This window comes from Desmodus rotundus, chromosome 1, assembly GCF_022682495.2.
Source record: "Desmodus rotundus isolate HL8 chromosome 1, HLdesRot8A.1, whole genome shotgun sequence".
In the NCBI taxonomy this organism is placed as follows: Eukaryota; Metazoa; Chordata; class Mammalia; order Chiroptera; family Phyllostomidae; genus Desmodus; species Desmodus rotundus.
Genome location: NC_071387.1, coordinates 178,479,373 through 178,505,511, shown reverse-complemented (window position 1 = coordinate 178,505,511; position 26,139 = coordinate 178,479,373). Strand labels below are relative to the sequence as shown.

General features: G+C 51.4%; 1 protein-coding gene across 1 annotated transcript in view; it reads left to right on the top strand.

Moving 5' to 3' along the window:
* Nucleotides 1–7,441: 7,441 nt before the first annotated feature.
* Nucleotides 7,442–26,139, top strand: part of LPCAT1 (lysophosphatidylcholine acyltransferase 1) — a 40,921-nt gene continuing 22,223 nt past the window's right edge. The window contains exons 1-2 of the mRNA XM_053913652.2: nucleotides 7,442–7,716; nucleotides 24,765–24,907. Of these exons, the coding sequence (XP_053769627.1) occupies nucleotides 7,582–7,716; nucleotides 24,765–24,907 (278 nt within the window). The 5' untranslated portion in view covers nucleotides 7,442–7,581. The remainder of the gene's footprint in view (nucleotides 7,717–24,764; nucleotides 24,908–26,139) is intronic.

Genomic DNA, 26,139 nt, shown 5'->3' with positions numbered 1-26,139 from the left:
CCCACAGACATCACCTAAATATATTAAAGAAACTGAATTTAAGTTAAAATCACTCCCAGAAAGAAGATTGCTGCTGCACACCCAGATGGCTTCATGGGAAATTCTACCAAACATTTAAAGAAGAAACAATGCCAATTGTACAAAAACTCTTTCAGAAATTGCAGGACAAGAGAATAACTCCCAAATCACTCTCTAAGGTTAACAGTGCTCTGATATCCAAACAAGACACAGACATAAGAAAAGCAATATCCCTCAAATACAGATGCAAATATTCTTTCAAATGTTTGCAAATTGAATAAAACAATGAAACAATACTATATCACACCCAAGCAGGAAGATGGGGATGTCTACTCACCATTTCAACTCAAAGTCTTCCTCAAGATTCTCCCCAGTAAAATCACCAAGCAAAATAAATAAAAGGCATCAGATTAGAAAGGAAGAAGTAAAACTGTCTTTATTTGCAGACAGCATAATATTCTACCTAGAAAATACAGAATCTATGAGAAAGGTACTAGAACTTGCAAGTAAATCTAGTAAGGTTTCAAGACACAAAATCAATATGTAATGCATCATATTTCAAATACTAGCCATGAACAATGAAAACAAAGAACCTTTAAAAAAGTATATGTACTGTTGCATCAAAACATTACGTAGTGATAACTCTGACAGAAGATAAGATTTGTACACTGAAAGTTGCAAAACACTGCAGAATTAAAGAAAACCTAAATAAACTGAGAGAGATGCAGTTACTCAAAAGACTCAACATTGTTGAGATGTTATTTCTCTGGCTGGGGCGGCCCATTTGGCCGGTCACTGGGTTTGACTCCCACTCAGGGCACATGCCTCGGTTGCGGGTTTGGTTCTAGGCCAAACTCATGGCAAGGGGCAACAGATGGGTGTTTCTCTCTCACACAGGTGTTTCTCTCCCTCCCTTTCTCCCTCCCTGCCCACCCCTAAAAATAAATAAATAAAATCTTAAAAAAAATTAATGTATGGAGCTAACATAATCCCAACCAAAATTGCAGAAGAATTTTTCTGTGGAAAATCACAAACCAATTCTAAGATTCAAGTGGAAATGGAAAGGACCCAGGTTAGCTGGAACAACTTTCAAAATGAAAAACTGAGTTTAGTTTGAAAAACTAAAGTAATGCTACCTGGCTCCAACACACATTACAGAGTTGTATCAGCATGGTGTGGAACTGACATCGAAATGGATAAATAGATCAACAAGACAGGATAGATGTTCCAGAAGCAGAAACACATACATGTGGTCAGTTGAGTTTTGACAAAGGTGCAAAGGCAATTCTGTGGAAAAAGAATAGTCTTTACAACAAATGGTACATTCATATGCAAAAATGAAACAGCCTTGTAGCAATGTCTCACACCATGTAAAAACTAGCTCACAAAGGATTATAGACCTGAAAGTAAAATATGAAATTATAAAACTTCTAAAGAAAAGAGGAGAAAATATTTGTGACCTTGATTTAAGCAAAGCCTTTTAAGATATAATACTGAAAACACAATTATTTAAAAAATGATAGATTAAAGACAGAACTAAAATAAATATCATGTTCTGTCAATAAATATCATGCATGTGGACACTTAATCCAGAAAATTGGGATTGGTTTAAGATTAGAATGTCAACCAATTTCATTCAACATATTAACAGGACTAAGGAGAAAAACTGTAAGATAGATTTTTAAAAGAGATTTTACTTATTTATTTTTAGATATAGGGGAAGGGAGGGAAAGAGAGAGAAAAACATCAATGTGTGGTTGCCTCTCACATGCCCCTCAGTGGGGACTCAAACCCACAACCCAGGCATGTGCCCTGACTGGGAATCAAACTGGGGACCCTTTGATTCGCAGGCCAGCACTCAATCTTCTGAGCCACACCAGCCAGGTCTGTAAGATAGATTTTTGACAAAATGACAAGAACTCTCAGCAAACAAGGGATGGAAGGAAACTGCCTGAACCTTAGGTCCCTGTGGAAAGCCTACCAAAGCATCCTGACTTCCCACTTTCCCCCAAGGTTGTTCACAAGTCCAAGGTGCCCTCTCACCACTTCCACTCAAGTCTGCAAAGAATGTCTCAGTGAAACGAGAGAGAAGAAAGACAACAAAAGACACGTGCGTGGAAAAATAAGCCATCCTTATGCACAGGTAGCATGATTGCGAACAGAGAAAATTCTAGGAAATCTAAAACAAGCTACAGAACTGCTGGGTGAATTCTGCAAGGTTGCAGCACACACGGCAAACAGGTGGGATATGGTTGTGCTTCCAAACAGCGACAAACTCCTGGAGGCTTAAATTTAAAACCACGATTTACTGCATCAAAACATAAAATACTTAGGGACAGGATTGGAAAGACATAGGTAAGACCAATAAATTATAAGTGAAAATTATAAAACACTGCTGAGAAAAATCAAAGAAAACCTAAATAAGTGAGAAATATACTATGCTTAAGCACAAGTAACTCAATAATGCTAAGCTGTTGATTTTCCCAATTAACCCATAGAATCAACACTATTTCATTAAAAATTCCAGCAGATGGTTTTGGGGATATTAACAAATTGATTCTAAAATTTACATGGAAATGAAAGGATCTAGAAGAGTCAAAACAATGTTGGCAAAGAGGATCAAAGCTGGAGGACTTACATTATCTAATTTCAGACCTAACACAAAGCTTCAGTGATGGAGACGATGTGCAATCGGCATAGGTGTCAACGTGCAGGTAAATGGAGCGCGATACGAAGCCCAGAAACAGACGCACACAGACATGGTCACTTGATTTTTGACAATGTTGACAAGGTAATTCTATGGGGCAAGATATTTCCTTCAGCAAATGCAGTTGGATATCCAGAGAGAAAAGAAAATGTTCATCTCTGCCCCTACCACCAACTCCTGCCATACCCAAACATTAGCTCGAAATAGAATATAGACCTTAATATTAAAGCTAAAACTATAAAACTTCTGAAATAGGAAAATCTTTTTTAAAGTTTAAAAAAAATATTTTATTTATTTAAGAAATATTAATGACCTTGGTATAGGTAAGTCCTTCTAAAACAGGATATCAGAAGTGTGACCCATAAAAAAGAGATATTGATAAACTGCATTTCATCAAAACCTAACACACCTGCCCTTTGGAAGATACCATGGATGCTTAACAAAACATGCCAACGCTCAGCTACCGAAAAGCACAGCATTCAGGGTTCCTTATGATTCTGCAGGTTCCCTGGGAGATTCGGCCAATGCAGGTGCTGGGGTCCCTCATTCAGCCGCGTCCACCTGGGGCTGCATCCACCTGCGGCAGAGACAGCTACCTGGGCTGGGACGTGCACCTGGACCAGGGACACACACCATGGCTTCTCGTCCCCCCCAGTCTGCTTTTACACGACCTCAACAAGATCCACATTCCCCCATGTGAGCCATGACCAATTAGAAAAATTAATAAAAACAGTAAGATTTCTTTATTTTGCCACTGCAAAATTATAATATATCCAGGAATTAGTATAATAAAAATGTAGAATCTTATGTAGAAAAATGTTAAAAGCTCTCAAAGAACTTAAAAGAAGACCTAAATAAATGAAAAAAAAAACCACGTTAGTAAAAAATAATGCTTAAAATTGCAAAGGATGAAACATGTTTTTTTATTTTCTGTATTTCTAACGCTTTGACAGCTGGGGGCCTTGCTGGCCCCTAACTGACTGCCTCTCCCAGGGCTACCTGCCAGGGAGGACGCCTTTCAAGTGCAAACCAACCAACCCAGACCCATCACCCCGCCCTCTCCTCTATCAGGCGCTCACACTTAAGGCCACAGTCCTCTGCCCTAATCACCTCAGGGCAGATACCAGCCATTCAGGGGCAGCCCCTACCCCTTAGCCCACTGAAATTATTGAAACTAGCCAATCCTAAACCTGTTTACCCTTCATGGCCTGTTCCCTCCTGTGGAAACCACACTAAAGGGTTTTCCCTGGGCTCTCTGACTGACCCTGGTTCTTCCCCTGCAGCCCCAGGTCGCTTTGTGCCTCCTCCTGTTTCTAGGGAGCTGTGCGTGAAACTTCTTCCTTGATGACTGATAGTCATCCCCATCTGTGTGTCTTACCACTCCTAATTAAACCTAACTCCAGGTCCCTTTCAGCAAATTCTTACTAAAACGATCTACACATTTAATGCGACTCAAACTTCCAATGAAGAAATTTTAGCAACTGGACAAATGGATTCTATAATTTGTATGGATAAAAAGTTCTATGAACCACAGACAAGTCTTGAAAAGAAGCGCCAACAGGAATGCACCCTACTGGTTACTAAGGCACATTCCTCCTAAGGTACAGAAGTGAAAACAGTGTGGTGCCAGCATAGGAACCAATAAACCAATGGAATAAAATAGAGCGCCTATAATAGAGCTTTATAAATACTTCTGTCCGTGTCCGAAGTGGAACCGTAAGTGGGAAACTAATAAATGGTGACAAGAATATTGGGTCACTATGTAGAGAAAAAAAAATCTGTGGACAGAGTAAAAATAGCCATAAAGTGGTTATGTTTAGAAATGCGGTGGAACTAAAAACAAATATTAGAAGAAAATGAAGGAGAACATGTCTTCCTTTCCTGTAAATAATTCTAAAATTAAAAAAACAAACACACCACAAATCCCCAGCCCCACGGCAACCAGCAGGCACTGTGTCCTCAGTTCATCTAGAGGATGGGAACAGTTCCCTCTCCATCCACTTGCTTAAAAGAGAAGAACAGCAGGGAGCCACAGTGGCTGAGCATGGCCCGCAGCTCCCATGCACCCAGGCTATGCATCCCAGAGGTTTCTGGGGAACCATGGGGAACTTGCCTTAGTAGCTAAAGGACACATCTAGCGGTTTTTCCAAAACTGAGAAACTTAAGCCCCAGAGATAAACTGAAGTTTATCTCCCTCTTCTGAAAGAAACTGATTATAGCACCACACCCAAGACCAACTTTTCCTAATCAAGCTTCCAGAACCCTCCAGAGCTTCCAGAACATTCTATCACAGTATTAAAATTGAAGCCTAAGAGTGAACGACCAGTTCCAGGCAACCAATCTGCCAGCCTGCACCATTCTTCCCACAACCCCACCTGCCAGCACCCACCTCTCACTCTCAGCCTCCAAGAGATAGTTGACTTCCTCACACACAAAGGATCTTTGTCCAAAGTGGTTAATCCACCTGTTAGCTATCTTGTCCTTTCCAGCTGTACCAGGGAGGGGTCCCAATCTTTGGTCCCAGCTCATTCCTTCCCCTGACCCTGGATCTTCTGGACTGAGGTAGGGCCATTAGTGGGTTTTCAACTGTGCTTCCAGAGCCCACTGTTTGCCCTCACCTAGGAACAGGCCTAGAGAGTAACCCTCCCTAAAGCGACCATCCTGGATCTGCCCCCGACTCCCCGTATCTCCATCTGCACTCATTCCCCCTTCCCCTTTTATCTGGCAGCTTTCCAGACACAGTCCTTGGAATTCCCACTCCCTGTCCACCACGCGGCTCACTGCAGGGTGCTCTCCACTGCTGTCTACTACAACTGGACAGCACTTAAGTTCTATCCTGGCCAGTCCTCCTGAGGGGGGCAGCTCCTGGACTCACCCTCCTGAGCCCTCCATACCTCTACCCTGCTCTCCTGGTGGCCTTCTGCCCTTGTTGGCCTCCCAGGGTCCACCATGGCTCTGTTTGTTGTGAATGTGTGGAGCACCCTCCCTTTTGATCTTTCATCTCCCTCTTCCTCCTTACTCTGCCCAGCCTCTCCCACTGCCCCACCAGCCTTCCCAGCTGGGCTCTTGTATCTGAGATCAGAGCAATCACCAGCCCAATCCCTGGAGGTCAGCAGAACGCTGATGGCCACAGAGGCAAGGGAAAACAGTGCCTGCCGGTGTCCACCAGCAAATAATGTCCACCACAGTCCCCAGGGTCTTTATGTCATCAGAGCACAGAGTGGAAGGCAACACCACTCTGGCTGCTTCTCACAGATGTGCCAACCAAGGTTCCAGGAAGCTCACGTGCCCAGGTCAAACATAAGGCTCTGAAGTGGTGTTGCACCCAGCCCTGCTCTTCCCTTTCTTGTTACCTTCACCGTATGGGGTGCCAGAGGGAACCAACAGCCTCTCCTTCAGTCCCAATTCTCTCCCTCCACTAAAACAGAGAAGGGGCTCAGCATGGTGATACTTCACTGTGTTAGAGGCACGGGTCTCAGCTGGGTTATCAGAGAGCTGAGCCACTCCCTGACCCACTGCCCAGGAAGGGATGAGACTGGAGGGCCTTACAGGTAACAGAAGCCCCAGTGAGGTCTGACCTTCCTGCAGCCCTAGAAAAATGCAGGAAGAGCTGGGGCTCCTTCCCGTGATGTCAGACGCCCACGTGTGAACAGAGGGGCTGCTGGACTGTGTCCCCGTCAACCTCCCTCTCCCATCAACTGATGCCTGACTGTCAGGGCCACAAGGAGAGGCATGCCAAGAAAGTTAGCTGTTCTCCCTAGAAAAGGTTTGTGGTGATTTTTTTTTTTTTTGAAATTTACAAACTTTGAACATGGAGCTATTTCACTTTTGCCCTAATTAATACTGTGCCATAAATTAGGGATCTCCAAATATCTCCCCTTCATTCGGAGAGTAATTCCACGAACTAGAGTAATTAGGGAACAAGAATCATTTGATTCAAACCACTGGACTCCCCTCTGTGGACCCCCTGCCTGGTCCCACCGTCTGGGTGGGCCCTGCGGTTTGAGTGGACCCACATGTCTGGGATGAGGCCTACCCTAGCAGGCAGAGTTAGCATGGACCTAGGAGAATGCAGCGAGAAACTCCTTCCCCAAAACCGCCTCACAACAGCAGTCTGAATGAGGACCAGGTAGAGGGAAGAAAAGCGGCGGGAGCTGGAGAGCAGGTTCTGGAGAGCAGTCCTAATGGAACCAAGTATGCGATGGCCTCGTACATGTGCGGCCTTGCCAGGCCCTGCTCCTCGTGGGCCTCAAGATTTTGGGAGGTGAGGCAGCCTCGCACCTCGCACCTAGACCCAGAGTGGAGATGAGGTAGCTCGCGTGCTGGACACGGTCCAGCCACTGACCTGACCCCGCGTGGGTCAGTGGTGGAACCACTGGCCGCGTCCCCCGCCGTGAAGCTGAGCGGCATAGGGGGCGACGTGGCGAGCCTCACCGAACCTCCTCCTCCCCGAACCGGGTCGACGGGTGGTTCTCTGTGGCCCAGCCAGACGGGAGGCGCTCGAGCCAGGACCTAGGCGCTCCTCAAAACCCGCGCTGCTAGTCCCGCGGCCCCGCCAAGAGCTAACCCGGGTTGCTAGGAGAAGGTCCAGGCTGAGGCCGCTACTCGGGGCCCGCGGTGGGCGGGGCTTGAGGCAAAACTCCACCCCGGCCCCGCCCCGTTACCGCCCCCCGCCCACGTCACGCTACCGCCCCTCCCGCGCCTGCGCGGCCGCTCACCGGCCCGCTCCAGCTGCCGTGCATCCTTGTCCCGCGCCTGGCTCTGCGCTCCGGTCCGTGCTCCGCTCTGCGCCTCTCCGCGCTCCGCGCCGGGCGCTCCCAGCTTCCCCGGCTCACCTGAAGGAGGGCGGCGGAGCCATGAGACTGCGGGGACGCGGTCCCCGGGATGCCCCCGCCTCCAGCGCGGGGGCCGTCGACGCGCGGCGGCTGGCGCCCCCGGGGCGGAACCCCTTCGTGCACGAGCTGCGCCTCGGCGCCCTGCGCAAGGCCCAGGTGGGTTCCCGCCGCTGCCCTGCGAGCCCGCTGCCTGGGCCGCGCCAAGGGGCTGGGATGCGCGACAAGGAGCGGTGCGGGGAGGGGTCCTCCGGCGAGGCCCAGCCCGGCTGCCGCCCCTCCGGCGCCCGCGGCCCGCGACCGCTACACTGCTCTGCGGCCCTCATTCTGCATCCCGCGTCCCCTCCGCCCTCGCTCTATCCTAGGTCCCCTCACCTATTTTCCCGCTGCCCATGCCCTGAGCCCGGCTCCTCATCCTCTTTCCCCGGGCCCCCGCACCCCGAATCCAGCCCCGCACCCTCTTTCCCTGTCCCCTGCACCTCTTTTCCTGATCCCCGCATCACTTCCTCTGATACCCGCAACCCTCGCTCGGTCCACGCACCTCGATGCCTGGTCTCATTATCCACTCCTGTGGCGTGCAGGCTCCATGCGGTGCTGGGGTGGACCCCCCTCCCATGTGATTTTTGTCACTTGATGAGCTTCGTATGTGGGGACCTAGTTGATTACTTGAGTCAATGCAAGAGACTGTGGAGTGCGGGCTGTGTGGGGTCCCCTGAAGATGAACAGCAGGAGCATTTGCGCCTCTGTTTGCAAGTTGTTTTCAGGGAGTGTGCAAGGGACGCTCCCTTGGGGGCTAGTCTGTAACCAGAATCAATTGTATACAACTTCGGTTCCAGCCTGGGAGGGAACAGTGTGCCGTTTGCCTCCATCTAGTTTTATTTCTGGGATCATCTGGTCCTAGCTGAGGGATGGGTGGCTGCACACTTGCTTCCTTTCCTTTCCTTTCCTTTCCCTCCCTCTTTCCTTTTTTCTTTTCTTTCTTTCGTGCTTTCTTTTTAATTTACTGATTGATTTTAGAGAGAAACAGAGAAACATTGATTTCTTGTCCCACCCATTTATACATTCATTGGTTGATTTTTGTATGTTCCCTGGGTGGGGATTGAAGCAACTGAGCTGCCAGGCCAGGGCCTTTTCCTTTTCTTCCCGTGGTTCCCGACCTGGTGGAATGACTGTCTGGCTGTGTCAGATCACTGTACTCTGGTTGTGTGTGGTGTTTGCATTTCTGTAAGGTACCTTGCAGTATGGCCTTTCTTTTGACTCCAAAACTGTACACAGAAGCAGGCGCAGTTTGGGGATTTAAGTGGTTGTCTAGTTGGTGGGCAGTACGTTTCCAACTGTGACAAACTTTTGGGCGGGACATTGAGAATTTTTTAATGTGTAAAGTAATTCACCTGAAATGATGTTAAAGTGAAAGTTCTTGAAGTCAGCATTAAGCTATCATTTTCTGGGACTCCTGCCTTTTCTCAAAGCGCCTTCTTGGTGGGTTTGGTTGGCACGGGAGGGCAGAGGAAACTGTGGGCAGAGATTGAAAAGAGGGAGGAGAATGGAGAGAGTGGTGTCCCTTCTAGTGATAGGAAAGGGCAAGGTTGTCCCCAGTTGGGCCCCCATCCCTGTGCACGTTTGGAGCCAGTGTCTGCCTGCCATGTGGTCTCCCAGTGCCTCGTTCACTCTCGCCTCATACTCATCACCTACCAGGTGCTGTGCCCAGCATGCTGGAGGTTAGGACACGCAGTCACTTCTCCTATGCTCCTAAATGGTCCCCCACCACAAGCCCTGCCCCTGCCACTCCTGTGGTTCAGGGGGCCTTCCTTCTCCCTCTGCTCTGCAGCTTAGAACCCTCCAAGGTTCTCTGGGGACCCAGCAAACCCTGACTCCTTCAGGTGGTTTCCAAGGTCCCTTCCAGGCCCTTCCCCACCCCCAGGCTTGTCACAGTTGGCTCCAGTTGCCACAGGGCTCTTTCTCTCTCTTCTCCTTGTGCACTCTCTCCCCGCCTCTCTGCTTCTCCCTGGAGGTTCCTGGAGGCCCACCTCCATATCCCTGTCAAATTTGCAGCCCACCTGCTGCTGCTGTATGTCCTGTTCCAAACTGTGTGCTCACCGCTCAAGTGGGTGGGTCCACTGCAGAGACTCAGCTGGCTGAATAAGCAAGTGAATAAACAAGTGAAAGGGGAGGATGTCAGAGCAGAGTAGGAAATCCCCAGTTCCCCTCCACCAGGGGTCATACAATTGTACATTGAGGTTTGGAGCAATGCCTGTGGGCTCTTCGGGCTGTTCTTCACTGAGATGAGTTTGAGATCCTGGTTTTAGATATCAGGCAGCATCTGGATGACATTCAGAAAAAGAACAGGTGGGTAGGATGTTTTAGCATCCCAGGAAGGGCAGGATACTTTGTGTACGCCTTGTCACAATGTTTCAGAGACCGCTGTCAGAATAATCACAGGTATTTGTAGCAAACTCATTGCTACCGCTCAGATGTCAGCAATGTGTGGCTGAGGGTATTTAGTTCCTCATTGCTCTTCATGTTCCAGGTCCCACTCTGAAGACCCATTTTGCTTTTCACCAAACAGCGTTCTGTCTGCCAAACGTTCTGCTGTTGTCTACTGCATTTTAGCATAAAGTTTCCACAGAGTGAATTGGCCTATCCAAGCAAAGAAACCCTGCCTCCCAAGTCAATAAATAAATGGATTCAGCAATGACTGAGACACCGAGAGTGCTCAGACAGTCATGTAAATTCTGGTTAAGATAAACCAGTAAGGACACCTGTACTTACCTGCCAGTAGCATTTGCTGCTGGGGAAGGGCCATTGTGAGCCTATGAATTAATGACCAGTCCATCTGTCATTTAACTGCAGATTTTGCGAAGAGCTTAAGCATCTCATTGGACAGAAAACAACACAGTAAGATCCGAAAACCATGAATAATTATAATACTGGTTAGTCACATGGTGATTTGTTACTTCTGAAGTGGTTTTATATCAGCCGGGTTTTTGGGTACTTCCCGCTGGAGCCCATCCAGTGGGATGTGAGCGCATCCCACTTCAGCTTGAAGTTTCCTCTTTTCTGAACTCCCTGTACCAGAGTCAGTGAGTACTTACTTCCTGGAAAGCAGACTGGCTTCCTGTGCACTTTAGAACTGAGTCCTGGGAGGGTGGGGGCTGAGGAGAGCACCCCTCCCCCGGCCTAATCCCCAGAGAGGATTACCAGGAGGGTTGAGTCTAGGGAGACTCCCTCTCAACAGACCTGCATTTAGTGGCCCTGCATGGAATTTACCCAGAAGTGAGCGGTCTTTTGAGTCCTTATCAGAATGCCTGAGTTTTGATTAAAAAGAAAAAAAGAAAAGCAGCAGACACCTTGGTTGGTCTCTACCCTAGGTCCTGAGTTAGGTGTGGCCATTCTGGAGCACGGAATCCCACGCGTTGCACACTCTCCGCCACTACTGGTCTTGACATCCTGCCCTTGGCGTCAGTGCCTCCCACCCCCATGCACACAGACCAGGACTGGCATTTCCCTCCTGCTCCCCTGACCTGCCAGACTCCTGGGCCCTGCCAGCTGTGCCCACTGCACCCACCCTGCTGCCCCTTGTATCTGGTTACTCCATGCCTGAGGCTCCAAAACTAGGAGCAGCTCTTCATCCAGCACCTGCTGTGACCCCAGCTCTCTTCCAGGGGTGTGGAGGGATAGATAAATGGGAGGTGACCTGGCCTGAAACTGGTGTTCTTGAGGGGTAACAAAACCCCAGGGAAACATGGGATGGAGGATTTCCAGGACAGCGTGTGTCCCATGGGAGAACAGAGAAGGCCTTGCCCTCCCTGGATACCCGAGAGGCTAAGGCTCTAAGTGGACACCGGAGGCCGCAGGTCTCTGACCACCTGGGCGTCTGATGGTGATGCCTCTGTGGGCACATTTGTAGCCCAGTGGGATCCAGGAGATTCCCAGTGTCCTTATGCTGGTTACTCAGTGCAGCTGAGTGGAGGGGGGTTAGTGGAGGGTCAGGTGCTGTGTTCCCATGTCCCAGGTGAGGAGACAGGCCCAGGGGCAGTGCTATCCTGAGTCCTGGCCAGCGAGGGCTACCTCAGTGCAGGCATCTGACCTGACCTCACAGGGAACTGGCTTTCTCTCTGACTCACCAATTCTAATTTATGGAGATGCGCACACATAAAGCTAGATTGTGGCTAATGCTGAGGGTGGGAAGGGACATTCAAGGTTGAAAAAACCTTGTCTTTTCAGTTTTTATATTCTTCTGTCCTGATGTATGGATTTTCAACATTTGTGTATGTGTTATATATGTGAGTATATACATACACTCACACATTATGTACATACACACCCAGAAGTATATACACTTGTTTACACATTTTATGCACACACATACACCGAAGTATATATACACACACTTTACATAATAACACAGAAGTATACATACACACATTGTACAAACATACACAGAAACATATACAGACACACATATACACAGTATACTCGTACGTACTCACATGCATTAAATATACACAAGTGTATACACGCAGTTTTGTTTTACAACCTCTTTAATTTCTTAGTACTGAGCAAAGCACAGTCAGCCTTATTTCTCATTTTAAAAAATCAGGATTTCGTCCCTAAAACAGCAGTCACTCAAAAGTGCACTGCAGGAGCTGGGCACCCTGCCCTCCCTGCCAGGCCCACAGGCCTCAAGGCTCCGGGAGGGCCTGTCCCTGACGATGGAGACCATCTGAGGAGGTGCCCTGGGCTCTCCTCAGGTGAGTCTGAGCAAGGCTCCCACAAAACCATGCTCCACAAAGCCCCGTCTCTGTCCCACCCACCTGCCCCGAAGACCCGGAGCCTCCTGACAGCCCTGCTGCCCTGTCTCCTTGCCCCCGGGACTGTCAGCTGACACAGCAGGGCGAGGTGCCACCATTCCCGAAGCAGGCGGAAGCCTCCACGGATGCCCCGGAGCTCCCGTGGGTTTGTGGGGGTGGGTTAGAGCAGCCTGGCCTTGCCCGAGCTGTGTTTCTAACATTTCTGGTGTTCCACAAGCCCGCAGTTTAGCTGTGAAGTGCAGTGTTTTGAAAATGAGCCCAGAGGAGAGAATGTGTTTGGAAATAACATGTTAAATGTGACCATAGTGTCTGTCCTTCTCGAGCCCAAGTCGCTGTGCCCCTCCCAGGGCCATGTTGATTACATTCCTCATACAAATGAAAACATACGGTATTTGTCTTTCTCTGACTGACTTATTTCACTTAGCATATGCTCTCCAGTCCCTCCGTGCTGTCACAGAAGGTGGGATTTCCTTCTTTTTTACGGCTGAGTAGAATTCCATTGTGTGAATGTACCACGGCTTTTTTACGCACTCATGGATACAGAGAACAGACTGACAGCTGTCACAGGGGAGGGGAGTTGGGGGACTGGGTGAAAAAGGAGAAGGGATTATACAAAAACAAACAAACAAAAAACTTCTTAGACACAACAGGGCTGATTCCCAGAGGGGAAGGAAGGTGGGAGAAAGGTTGAAGAGGGTAAAGGGGGGATAAATGGTGGTGGAAGGAGACTTGACTTTGGGTGGTGAACACACAATACAATATGCAAATGATGTATTACAGAACTGTACACTTGAGCCCTATATAATTTTATTAACCAGTGTTACCCCAATAAATTCGGTTTTTAAAAAAGGCTAGTGGCCTGTTCCTTGGCATTTTATCCACGTTGCAGTCTTGTGAGCGTAGGTGCTCTGAGAGCTGCAGTGCTTCGGTGCTGTTGTTACACGGCCACGTGGCAGGTGGCTTCCCACCCCCGCGGGCACGCTTTGCTGGGCTCTGTTGCTTTTGGTGACAGTCCACAAGCTACCACAGACCACCCTGGCCGGAGCCGCCGGCCTCGCCCCGTGTTGGGGCGTGCTGCAGGTGCCCGTGGGACTGCAGCTGTTTTCCACTTAAGGGTCATATTTCCGTCTCGGAGCCAGAGGAGTGACTTTCCCTAAAAAATTATTTTCCACTTACACACTTTTTAAAAAACATTTCACAATTTTGATACTTCAAACCCCTAGGATGACAACATAGAGCTGAGCCTCTCTGTGCTATGTCCCACACAGGGCCCCTAAGATCTGGAGGTCAAGACCAGCATTGGACACCCGGTGGGGCCTGCTGCTCCGTGGCCTGCCTGGGAGGCTGAGCTGCTCAGAAGTGACCCTGGCGCCCAAGACAGCCAGGAATGCCAATGGGCTGAGGGCCTGGTGTAGGTCAGGCACTGAATGCCCACTCTTGGGGTGAGGGTCCCACATCTCAGCCCATTTACTCTCCCCGGCTCCCCCTGGGAGATGAGATTTTATAGAAATGGAGAAGTGAGAAGACAGGAAGAGCGTTCAGGGGAGGGAGGGACACCCAGGATGCCATCGCCCTAAAGCAGGGATGGGACATCGGTGTCCCACATGGCTGTCCTGCCTGCGCCCTTTACCTCTGTTCACACCACCTGCCTGGCCCCCTTTCCCCCCACCCCTACCCCTTCCACAGGCCCAGCCCTCTAGCCCCAGAGCCTTTGCACTGGCCTTCCCCCTGTGGGACCCTTTGCATGCTCCCCCTGCACTTCCTCAGCCTTTGCTTGAATCCCACCAGTCATTATCGACACCTTTCTCAACCCCCCTGGAGAAAAGATGCTCACCCCAGGTATGCCCACCTTACCCAGACACCTATTGTCTGCTCATTTGTGGCGTTCCCCCACCCTCCTGTGTCTTGTGGCTCGGCCTCTAGCCAGTGAGCACTGTGGTTTGCATCTGGGTCATAGTTTTCCTTGGAGACCTGTGGCAGGTGGCTGCTGATGTCCCCAAAGGTCTGCTTCCTTGGCCCTCAGGTGGAGGCTTTTGTGCTCATCTGCTTATGCATGTCCTTGGGGCCAAAGACTCTTGACTGTGGACTGCATGCTCTGTTCAGCTGCTTCAGGGTCCCCAGTGCCATGGTCTCTGCTCCCTTCACCTGGAGGTGCCCCGTGCTGCCCACTGCGTTGACCGCTTACTGGGGGTTTATTTCATGCTTCACTCACCAGCTAGATGATGGGCCTCACTGCCTTGGGCTGTCTCCCGGGTCCCAGCGCCTGGGGCACGCACACTCTGGGCCTGTGGAGCCACCAGTGTTGATGTCGGAGCCACGCACGGGCCTGAACCAGGCAAGGCCAGCCAGCATGAAGGCTCTGGCCTGCTGGCTGAAGGGCAGATGGGCAAGGACTGTCTGCCAGTTGGGGACTTCCATGGGGGGTTCCCAGGTTTAGAGTGTCATCTGGAGGGTTACTTACACCCAGAGGTGCTGACCCATGAAGAACTGTGTGGACCTCTATTGCTGCCTCCCAAGATCCACCCTCATCCTCAGTGCATTGAGAATGGTCAGTGTGGCCATTCAGGAAGATCGCTTTGCCACTGGGGTGCGGGACAGACTTGTAAACTCAGAAGGAGTTACTGAAATGCACTCATTTTGCAGAAGCCTCCAGATTGGACAATGAGTGCTAAGATTTGAGTTGAGAGCTCTTGAATAGTAATGATGGGGATGGTGGGGATGTTGGGGCTGGCTGAGGGTTTGAAAGACAAAAATAGCTGTTGTAGAAAAGCTACATTTAATTTTAGATGTGAGTGGGGTAGCTAAGACGAAATAGCACGCATGTAGCAATAAGCATGGGGTCTGGAAGGAGTTTTCCCGAGTGGGGCACAGGTTATCCTAAGTCGCACAGGTGTGCCCAAGCCTCAGAGTGGAATACAGTTGACATCTAGGGACAGGAAGACAGTCAACATCAGCGTGTTAGTAAGAAAAAGGCAAATGAGTCCATGTGAATTCAGGCAAGTCACCAAAGAAGCCCAGGTACCCAACATACACCATGTGTTGTCCTCACTAAAGCTGCCCCTTGGCCGTGACCTGCACTCCCTGGCCCCCCTCCAGTCACTCCCACCCCACCCCCATGTTGACACCTTGGCTCTCCAGCCACCTTCGTGTTTGTCTTTTTGTAAAGAGGAAGCTTTTTCATCAGGGCAGTGGTGTGTGTCACAAGATGAAGCTGACCTCGACTGTTCAGAACATGGGCTCTTTGTTTCACTTTTGCTTTGAAGTGCTCTGTTAGAATTAATGTGAAGATTACTGTGTCTGCCGTGCCGAATGAGGCATCGGGTGAGGACCAGTGGCATCCTGTACCTGACAGACCTGTGTGGTGACTGGGGACAAGCACAGAGGAAAACCTCTCGGGCGGGTTGCTGGGTTTGCATCTGTGCCACGTCGGGTCCAGGGCTGAACCTCTGACGCTCTTTCCAGGCTCAGCTCCAGGCTTCTGTGGCTGGTGGTGGCGTTTTCTAAGGAAACTGCTTGATTGTGCCAGCTGATGGGACTCCTGTGAGGATTGCTGTGCTTTTTCTAAGTTGCTTTTTCTTTAAAAGGAAAAATAAAATTAGACGTCTCTTTTTCTCTCGCTGCATCAGGAGAAAGTGGCCCCAGTAGACTTGAATGTGTCTACGTGACTCTGCAGACCACTTCCTGCCGGGACAGGCTGAGGTGCAGGGGCCCAGACAGCTCACGGCATCAGATGTTGGCTTCCCAATTTTAGAGTATTCTGTCTATGCTAAATCAGGAGTCTCAAAAATAACTGGCTTTATTATTAGTTTTTAAATAAGTAACAGTAAAAAATAAGATTAATTCCCTGGGCAAGGTTTTGCTGTTTATGTCACACTGCCCTGGAGACCTTTCTGCGGAATGTAGGTAGTGCATCTCCAGTCTGTCCCGCAGGGCACGAGCTTGGAGGTGACAAGGCCAGCCTCCCAGGGTGTGTGTGAGGAGCACACAAGACCCAACCCCAGGAACCTCCCCTCCAACGACTCCTGAGCCCTGATGCACGTTCCATTCCGAAGATAAGCCCATGTCCTCCCACGCCCAGACTCCAGCTGATCTGGCCTCATTCATAGCTCCTGTCACAGGAGTGCCCCTCCCAGTTTTGGTGATGGGTCAATACACCTGTCTGGCTCAGTGCCTCCTCACCCCTCTGGCTCACTTCCTCCTCACCCCTCTAGAAGTCTAGCATGGACCCTCCTGCATGGCCAGGGGGTGGGTGTGTGAATGAGGTTCTGGATCCAGCCCTGCAGAGGTGCTGGGGTGCCTGGTGTGGTAAAAGAAGAGAGAGAGGCCAGTGTTTCCAGCAGAGGTTGGGCAGGGAGACCTGGAGTCAGAGGGTGACTCAGCAGCCATGCACAGCTGCTTAGAGCACCAAAGGGTGGGGTCTGGCAGTGTGTGGAGGGCCAGGGTGGGAGCTGCCATGTTGCACCTTGGAGGGAGAAGGGGTCTTGGATTCTGGACTTGTTTTGAAGGTGGAGCCAAAGAAATTGGTAAGAGAGGTGGCAAATATGACTCCAACATGTGTGTCTACTGACCAAGCCAGATCTGAGGGACAGAGTCATCCTCTAAGCAGGAAAGGCCGGACATGAACAGGCTGGTGGGGCTCAGTTTGGGTGGTGGTTTTGTATGGCTGTGGGTTGCCATTTATGCTGTTGGCAAAACGTGTCCGGAGCCCTGGGCCGCAGACCAGGCTGGGGTGTCCACGTCAGAGGCATGGTCGCTAAGTCATGCCAGTGTCCAAGTGTGGGAGGTGCATGCAGGAGGGACTACGTGCTGGGCCTGGGGGGTTCCCCCTCAGGGAACCCTCTTCTTATCTTTTCCTTGATCCTTGGCTTTTGCTCTGACCAGCTAGTGGACCTTGGGAAGCTGCCTCACTGGGCCTCAGTTTCCCCACCTGTTCAAGCCCACCCACTGTGTCTTCTCTCTGGGACAGGGACCACACCCTGCATTCCCTGGCAGCGTTGTCCCTGCCTCTCCCTCTAGCAGCCGCCCCTGCCTGTCTGCATCTCGCTTGGCCGTGCCCTGCCCTTGGTGCACAGGCTGCCCTTTGGGGAGGTAAACTACTTAGGGTGGTTGACTTGTCTGTTGTGTCGTTCTGGGCACCGCCTCTCTGTGGCCTCACAGGGCCTTTGTTCTGAGACGCATCCCTTGAGTTGCTGAGTAGTTTCCTTCAGTTCCTGCCTGCATGTGGGGACCCTATGGGCTGGGAGCAGGCTGGGAGCTCCTGGCCTCTGGCATTTGCCCTCTGGTGGCACAGCAGGTCGGCCCCAGCACCTCTGTGCCCCAGGGTCTCGTGTTCATGTTTGCTGTAGTGCCCCCATTACTCCAGGCTCCACCTGTCCCCCAGGCCCCACGCCTATCAGTGGTTCGTCCACCTCCCGTGTGCTCAACTAGGCCTGCCATCTTTTTGACAGATGCTTCATTCAGATGTAAAATTAATCTAACTTGCATAGATAGGAGTCCTATTTCCTTCCTTACTAAGACAAAAGAAACTAATTGCCCCCTCGGGACCTGTCCTCCTGGCCTCCTGTAACTCAGAACTCCTCCCTCTGGCTGATGCTGTCTGACTGTCACACAGGTGGTGTTCAGCTCACCTGTCCTTGTGCGCAACTCCTGGGGAGCTGGGCCTGAGCTGCCAGCTGGCAGGTGCACACACACAGGCCCTGCCCGAGTTCTCACCCACAGCACCCAGGCTGCAGCGTCGCCCTCACAGAGTTCAGTGGGAGACCCACCCTGAGCAGTGGTTGTCCCCAGAACCAGCGGGAGGCTGCATTCAGCCTTCTCAGGGGCCGTGGTACAGAGTTCTGGCCACGTGACGTTTGGGGGCCGACGCCTCAGACAGTCCCATTTGCTTTCCCTCCTCACCCCGGTCTCTGAGAACATCCGCAGTGACTGAGGGTAGACTGCGCCCTCACCGTGTGTGAGCACAAAGTCTCCCACTTCTGTTATCACAAGTTGCAGAAACTTTGAGGAAAGAGATAAGCGTGGGATGTGTCTGCAATGCATGTTTCTCTGCGGCCAGCAGGCTCTGTTGTGCATGGAGGTGCTTACGTGTTCTATGGAGAATGCAACTCTGGTGTGTCGCGAGGGTGCTGTCACAGCCCTTTGGAATGGCGGTTCATTACTCTTTCCACAGTACAGTCCATGGAAGCACACCAGCATGGGAGCGCACCTTCAGGAGCGCCCGCCATCATGCTGACTAGTGACGGGGCCGCCGGGTTCTTGGAGCTGCCAGCACCCTCTCCCCTTGGAGCAGTCACCTCCTCCCCTTGTGCTTTCCTGGCTGCAGGTGTTGCTAGAATCTTCCACCGCTGGCTGGGGTCCCTCAGCGTGGTGTCACTCCAGTGTGCGTGTGTGGAGGGCACACATTGCGGTGCCCTGGCTGGCCTGCCCACTTCTAGCCAGGGCACGTGTTACTGCAGGGACCTAGCCCAGCACAGGGACAGCGTGGGTAGAGACAGGCTGTCGCAATCTTTGCCTCCTAGCCAGCATCTCAGTGGTTCCATGTTGGTTATGAAACACGAGGCACTTGGGCTGATGTGCACGTAGACAATGCCAGTGGCTTCAGTGGCCCTGGAGCCGGTGCTGGGCGCATCTGAGCCAGGCGTTGTAGCCACAGGTGCCTCGGAGATCCGGACTGGTGGGTCAAGTGAACTCGCTGGGAACAGGTGACAAGAGTTGTCACTCTCATACTTCTTGTCATGGGAAATCCCAGTCGTTTCCCACATGTATTAGCTTGGCTGTCCTAACAAAGTACCACGGGTGGCAGCTTAAATGACAGAATTTTCTTTTCCCAGTCCTGGCAGCCGGGCGTGTGAGGCCCTGGGTGTGCAGATGTGCGTGTGTGTGCATGTGCACCTGTGCTTGTGATGACGGGCCATGTGGTGAGCGTATATGAAGTCCAGTGGTAGCGTGGAGTGTGAGCGACACTCGCACTGCTCCTTCTGCAGTGTGGGCTCCCGTGCCCGGAGCCTTTGCTGGCTCTCCTGATCGTGGCTGCGCTGCAGTGTTCCCGGTTCATTTTCTACGCTTTCTACCCCAGCCCGGAATCAGCGGAGCCTAGGAGCCTTGGGTCCTGTTGGTGTTAGAGGCCGGAATACCTGAGTGCTTAAACTTCTCCCAGCACCTGGACGTTTCACCGCCTGAAGTTCTCTGCTGGGGGCCCTGGATGAAATGTGTGGGTTGAGATGAAGTACGCAGGTTGGGATGGGTGATTCACCTTCAGACCTAGCTTAAATCGGCCACTCGGTAACACAGATGTGCTGGGGACATGTGTGTCAGTGTTGTCCAAGTTAGAGCCCTTTTTAATGGGACAGTTTATCATAGCTTTGTTTCAGTAGCTAAGTAACTCAGCCAGGGACTCGCAAGTGTAGGTCTTCAAAGGATCATGTTAAAACCCTCATCGAGCTCAGGAGAAGGGTGACGATCTGGCACTTGGGACGGTGGCTGGGACTCCTCTATTAATGACAGCATCTCGAGATGGACGCAGATCCCTGCACCACTAGCCTTTTCCTTTTCCTTCCCCACCCGCAGCGTTCGCCCCAGTATACCGCTGCTTCTGCCTCCTTTGAAACTGGCCCCCAGTGCCTGGAACACCAGGCACTCATCACCAGGGAGCAAGGTCCTCCCACTTGAGGACCAGTGCCCCCGTCAGCCTATGCTAGTGCCATCTGCCGGATGCCGTCCCATCTCCTTGGGGAGAATGGCCCCTGTGGGAGGGGCTTTGGTGGGAGCAGGTCCAGGAGGATCTTCCCCGGGCTAAGGTGTATGTGTCAGTCTCCAGTACAGAATTTATTTGGGGTGTGGGCAGTCACCTGACCTCTCTCCATGGGGCATCCCTTCGCCCTGCATCCTCCTGATGGAAAACAAATACTAGGACTCGGTCAAGCCGTGGACTTGCCCTTTGGGCTGGCCAAGGAAGGCAGCACAGCCACCTCAGGGGACAATCACCATGTCCAGCCTGCTCACTAATTACAGTGCTCGCCAGGTATTTGGCCGGAGCTTCCTGGAAACAGCACAGTGGCTCCGTTTTCGTCAGATGTTTCTCGTTCTGTGTCGTCAGTCCAGCCAGGATTTTCTAGGGATTCCTTTCTAGGGTTACCCTCTCTTCTCTCAGCCCCACCAGGGCTGTGTATGTCCACGTAGCTGTCGTGGCAGCTCTGTCACCTAGCCAACTTGGGCAGGCTAAGGCCCTTGGCCAGTTTGGATCAAGGCGGGGGAACAGTGAGGACGCAGGGAGGCTGGTGGCTGGGTCTGGGATGGACACAGGCGACAGAGCCTATAAGGTGGGCCGGAAGGTGCGGGGGGGCAGCCTCCTCTCAGAACAAGTGACCAGAGCCCACAGGAGATTCTGGAAGGAGCTACCTTTCAAGTCCTGCCCTTCCTGGGGATAGTTCCTGCCTGCCGGGGTCAAGGCTGAGTCTGGCAGAGAGCACAAGGGCTGTGAGCTTGGGCGAGGTGAGGGCAGAGCCGTGGGGACCTGGCAGAACCCCCTGCACCCTGGGAGTGCAGTTTACACAGCACTATGTATATATTTGTAAATATGTGTATTTATAAACATATACATATTTAATACACACACACGCCAGAAGAACCAGTTCCTTCCCCGTCCCCCAGGCGAGGCAGTTCCCCTGGAGTCGATGTTATGTCCCCACCCGCCCACTGCTCATCTCCAGATGAGCTTGTCTGTTTGCTGAAGGCAGCCTGTTTTCACTTAGAAACCAGGACTGTGCCCTCCGTGATGTGTATGGGAGCGGAAGCACTAATGCATTTTACCTGAGGTTCACACATCGTGTCCTGCACAGAATGGCCAAGTGAACCCGTGGCCACTGACCAGCCTACAGGAACCTGTGTTACTAATTAACCAAACAACTTGGACAGCAGTGCTCTAGCCCCGAATCGGAGTGCTGGGCAGGCTCAGGTCCCCTGACCAGGTCTGGCCAGCTTCTACCTGTTTGTCCAGAAGGAATGTAGCGCTGCCTCTGCCCCAGTCCGCAGATGCATGGGGTGGGGTGCTGGAAACCATATGCTCTTTCCGGAACCCTATTGTAATGGAGGGAAATTGTAGTGCACCCCTCCATTCTTTTGACATTGTTTCGGTAAGTGGGACTCTACTAATAATGTAGCTTGTAGAGGAACAGCATGTTTGTACAAGAATCCTGGGAACACTAACTTTAAAAGATAAAGACTCTGACCGTCAGGCATCCCAGCTCTGGGAGATTTGCTGACCTTCAGCTCTGGGTCCAGGATGACTAAACCAGGCTGACGCACACTGAACCATCACTTGCCTTATTGGAATGGACTCTGCTCGTCCGCATGTAGAGAACTTTTCAACCCCCTCCTTGATCTCTTTGTTCTGTTCCCCTTTCCTTCTTTATAAAAACCTCTGCCTCCACTGAGATGGGCTTTGAGATGTGAGTCCCCCATCTTCCAGGTGGTGGAACCTGAAAATAAACCACTTTCCTTTACGTCAACACCTGCGTCTTGAGTATTGGCTTTTCGTAGCAGCAGGCAGCAGACCTGCAGTTTGGCTACACTATGAAATACGGTGGTTGTAGTCTGCGATTTGTAGTATAAACTGTCCTGGAAACAGAACATGCCTGCAGAGCCGGCCGTGGTGTAGACGTCGTGCCTCCGAGCGTGCGGACTTTCTCAGATTTTCAGTTTCTGTGCCTGGTCACTCTGTCTGCAGCACAGGCACCTGACAAACGGTGCTTTATGGGAACAAATGGTAAACTCTCCAGTAACTTGATTTCTCTGCAAATTGAGAAGGGAGGGCCAGCTGTCGATTTTAACAGCAGAGCAGGTATGCTGAGCTCCCAGCTGGCACCCCAACAATGAGGGCAGCCGGGGGACAGCGAGGAGGGTATGGGAAGGGGGTCGCATCTCGGGAACAGGAGGGAAGTATCACCTACAGACTTGTATCCTCTTTTCCCTCTGCAGCAGAATTATACAATAATCACAAAGGATGGAAAAGGACGTATTTTAAACTAAGTGTTAAAAATAAAGGAAAGGCTGCAAACTTGTAAGATTAAATTAAAGAGGTACTTAGAGAAAGTTATGTGTTCTCAATGTGCATATTGGGAAATAAAGTATCTCTGAAATTAATGCTCCAGGCTTTTACTGCAAGGTGTGAAATAGACTGTTAGCATAGACTCAGAGTAGGAGAGACTCTTGCAAGAGCCAGAATCTGTGTGACTGAATAGGACCCAATGGAGACCAGGGACACACCAAACTGGTTCTGTAAGCAGATCAATAAAACAGAAGAATATCTGTCAATATAGGCTGAAAAGTTGTGGACGGCACAGATGTGTTAACAATGAGTCTATATAGATCAGGACTGATGTGAAGTCACAACGAATGTCACGGGCAGCTTCACTCTGTTATCCTGAAGTCATGCACACGGGGAGGTTTGGTGGGGGAGGAAAACTCTGAGGACTTCCGGAGGTTGCCCCATTGACAAAAGCACTGAAATGAAATCAAGAAAAAAGAGACATCTTGATAAACACTAGCCTTAGAAACATTGGAACAGCAGTCAGAAATCTCTGTAGAAATTCCTCTCTAAGGAGGCAGCTGGCTGGAATCCTAACATCCCATAGGATCCACCCAGAGGAGGCAACATGGGAGGGACCTGGGGTCAGACCATCTAGGATCCTGCGATGCCTCAGTCTCAGAGGCATGGTCACAGGCAGCACCAGGGAGTCCTGTTAAAAAAGAAACCATACGTGTCGCTTCCCAGCACTGTAGCCAAAGTTTCAATATGACACAAGCTATGAACACATCACTGATGGTGAGTGAGACAGGCACAGGATTACCCACTGGATGCGGGGGAGACCTGTGACGAAGTCCGGCACCCAGTCATGATTTAAAGCAAAACATAGTTCTCAGAGAGCCAGGGATGGGGAGTGCGTGTTCCCACCACTGAAAGACACTTCCTGACGGCCTAGAACCAGCGCCCACTTCATAGGAAGAAGCGCTGTCACCAACGCCAGCAGGTCTGCTGTTGCTGCTTCTGCTCAACCTCACACTGCAACAGGAGCCTCCAGCTGGGCTGTTGGCACTCCGCCCCTGAAACTGGAGGAGAGAAGGGCCATTAAACATTGCCATCATTAGCAAAACGTGGTTATCAGATCTGCCCTGTCCAACAGGCAGCCTCAGCCACAAGTGGCTTTTGAGCACTTGAAACATGGCGAGTATAAATTGGGACTCCCTGTAAGCATCAAACACTGGATTTCCAAGACCTGAAAAATGTGCGGACTCTCGTAATTCTTGTATTGAGTACACACTGAAGTGATGTTTCAGGTATATTGAGTTAAAATAATCTATTAATTTCATCACCTGTATTTTTTTTAATGTGGCCACTAGAAAATTAAAAATTAGGTACATGGCTCGCATTGTATCATGTGGAGCAGTGCTGGTCTTGGTAGAGAGCCCAGGGGACTCTGCAGAGCCCGAAGGAACAGCCAGCGTGCGCTCAGCTGCAGGTGACAGACCCAGCAAATGCGGCGGAGTGGGACTGACCTCACCAGACACCTTCTCCTATCTCTCCTGTCTTCTCTGCATCAAACCTACATATTTGAAATTTTTGGAAATAAGCACTACATCTGGGCATCATAAAGCCTTTCTAAGTGTTTAAATCTCTTATCCTCTCCTGGTGCGTCTCTGGCTGACCACCTGAGTGCCGGCTGGGGCGGCGCCAGAGAATCACTTTGTGCAAGGACGTACTTGTGTTTTAGTGACAGCCGCTGGTCCACCCGGGACTCTCTCCGACTTGACCACTCTGCCGAACCCATGTGTCCATTGCTCCCACCCCGTGTTTGCACTGTTCCCTCATCTGCGGGGCCTGCCCTTCTCTGTGGAGCCCCCACCTACTTTCCCACTGTCCTCCCAGCTAGACCCATGGTGGCACATTCTCTGCTGGGCTCCCTTGGGCTGGAAAGCCACCCAAATCCCCTGGTCCTGCTTGTAGTCCAGTCTGGCCAGCTCCATACCTGCTATCTTGCCACTTCACAGATGCCAGCTTAGTGCCACGAAAGCACCTTCATGTCACATAAGTCACAGCTTCAGGGCTGCCTGAGGGCATGGGCACCAGGACAGAGGGCTGTTGACCCCAGGAGAGAGCTCCCCACCCCATTCCTCAGCTGACCCTCAGGGATGACTTTAGGATGGAATGGGGAGGTGGGGCTGCGGGTTGCCCTGGGTAAAACGTCGCTGCTGCTTGCCTCGCCCAGCCATTTGTGAGAGCACAGCACCCTGGCTGGGGCAGGTCCAGCACCAGCTCCTGGGCGGCTTCCACAGGAAGAGTCTGGAGGAGAGAGTCCCTGGTGCCTGTGCTTCTGGAATGACCTCAGTCTGCCTCCCCAGATTGCAGTCATGACGCTGACGCTCTTCCCCATCCGGCTGCTGCTCGCCGCCTTCATGATGCTGCTCGCCTGGCCCTTCGCACTCGTCGCTTCCCTGGGACCCGCAGAGAGGGACCCGGAGCAGCCCCTGGCCTTGTGGCGGAAGTAAGTCCTCGCCTGTGATGCTCTGACGTGGGGACTCACAGGGCCATTTCTTCATTCTCACAGCTTCTCCTGACCACCCAGTGTGGTCCAGCCCATCCTCCCCTCCTCGAGCTAGTGTGCACCAGGGCTGCACTCTGCCAGTGGGGACACTGCTGCCCCTGCCACATTCTTTGAGGCCAGCAGCTCCCTCCCTGCCACACCCCTGCCAAGGTCTCCAGCTTCTAACAGGGCCTGTCAAGCCACATGACTGCTATTTCCGTGTCCCGAGTACAGAGATCCCTCATCTTTCCTGTTTCCCAGCCCCCCAAGTGCCAGCTGGCATGTGTTCCACCCGCCACCCCTGGTATGGTCTCTGCAGAGCTGAGTGTCCCTCCTTGCTTCGGAGACCTGAGTGCTTCCTTGCTTATACGTAGTGGCTGTTGGAAACCCTGGTGCTCTGCAGGTGGACATGCGAACACTTCTCAGCCGAAGACCCAACGTGGGCCTCAAAAAGTTAAATCAGCCACTGTGTGTCCTGTTGATTTAAGTGCCTAAAGCTGCTATGTCAGAGCAGCGTAAGGGTTTTGGTATCTTCAGTGCTTCAAAGGTGTCATTCCTATCGAGAACTCAAGTGCCGACAACCCTTCTACGTCTTGGCGTCTTCGGTTAGTCGTAAGGATCCTGGAATGGCTTGTTCAGAAGTAGGAGCATTGTTAGTTTCACGGACTGAGTCAGCCAAAGGACCCACAGGCCAAGTCTGGCTGCTGCTCATTTTTTGTAAATAAAGGTTTATTGGGACACAGCCACACCCACTCGTTTATGTGCTGTCCAGGCTGCAGTCATGCCGACCCGACCCGAGTAGTGGAGGCAGAGGCCACACAGCCGCAGAGCCTAACGTGCTTGCTGCCCGGCCAGTACAGGCTGAGTGGGTTAGCTCATCCTCCATTCTCTGGAAAGTGTCGGAGCCACTGGTACACTGATACCCATGGGAGGGTGTTGGAGCTGGCCCCTGTCCTGAGCGTGGGTTCTCCTGACACCCACGTGCCCTGGCCAGACAGCAGTTACACGCAGGGCAAAGGTTCGAGGGTATGCTGAGCTCTTGTGGAACATGCTGTGGCCCGGCCTAGGGGTGGTTCGGGTGTCCAGGGGACCCTTCACATGGGGTCTTCGTGCACCCATCCTCATGGTAGTTCATTTCTTAGACCATTCTCCGTTTCAGATGGACCGCAGTCTCCCTTCCTCCCTAGGAGGTC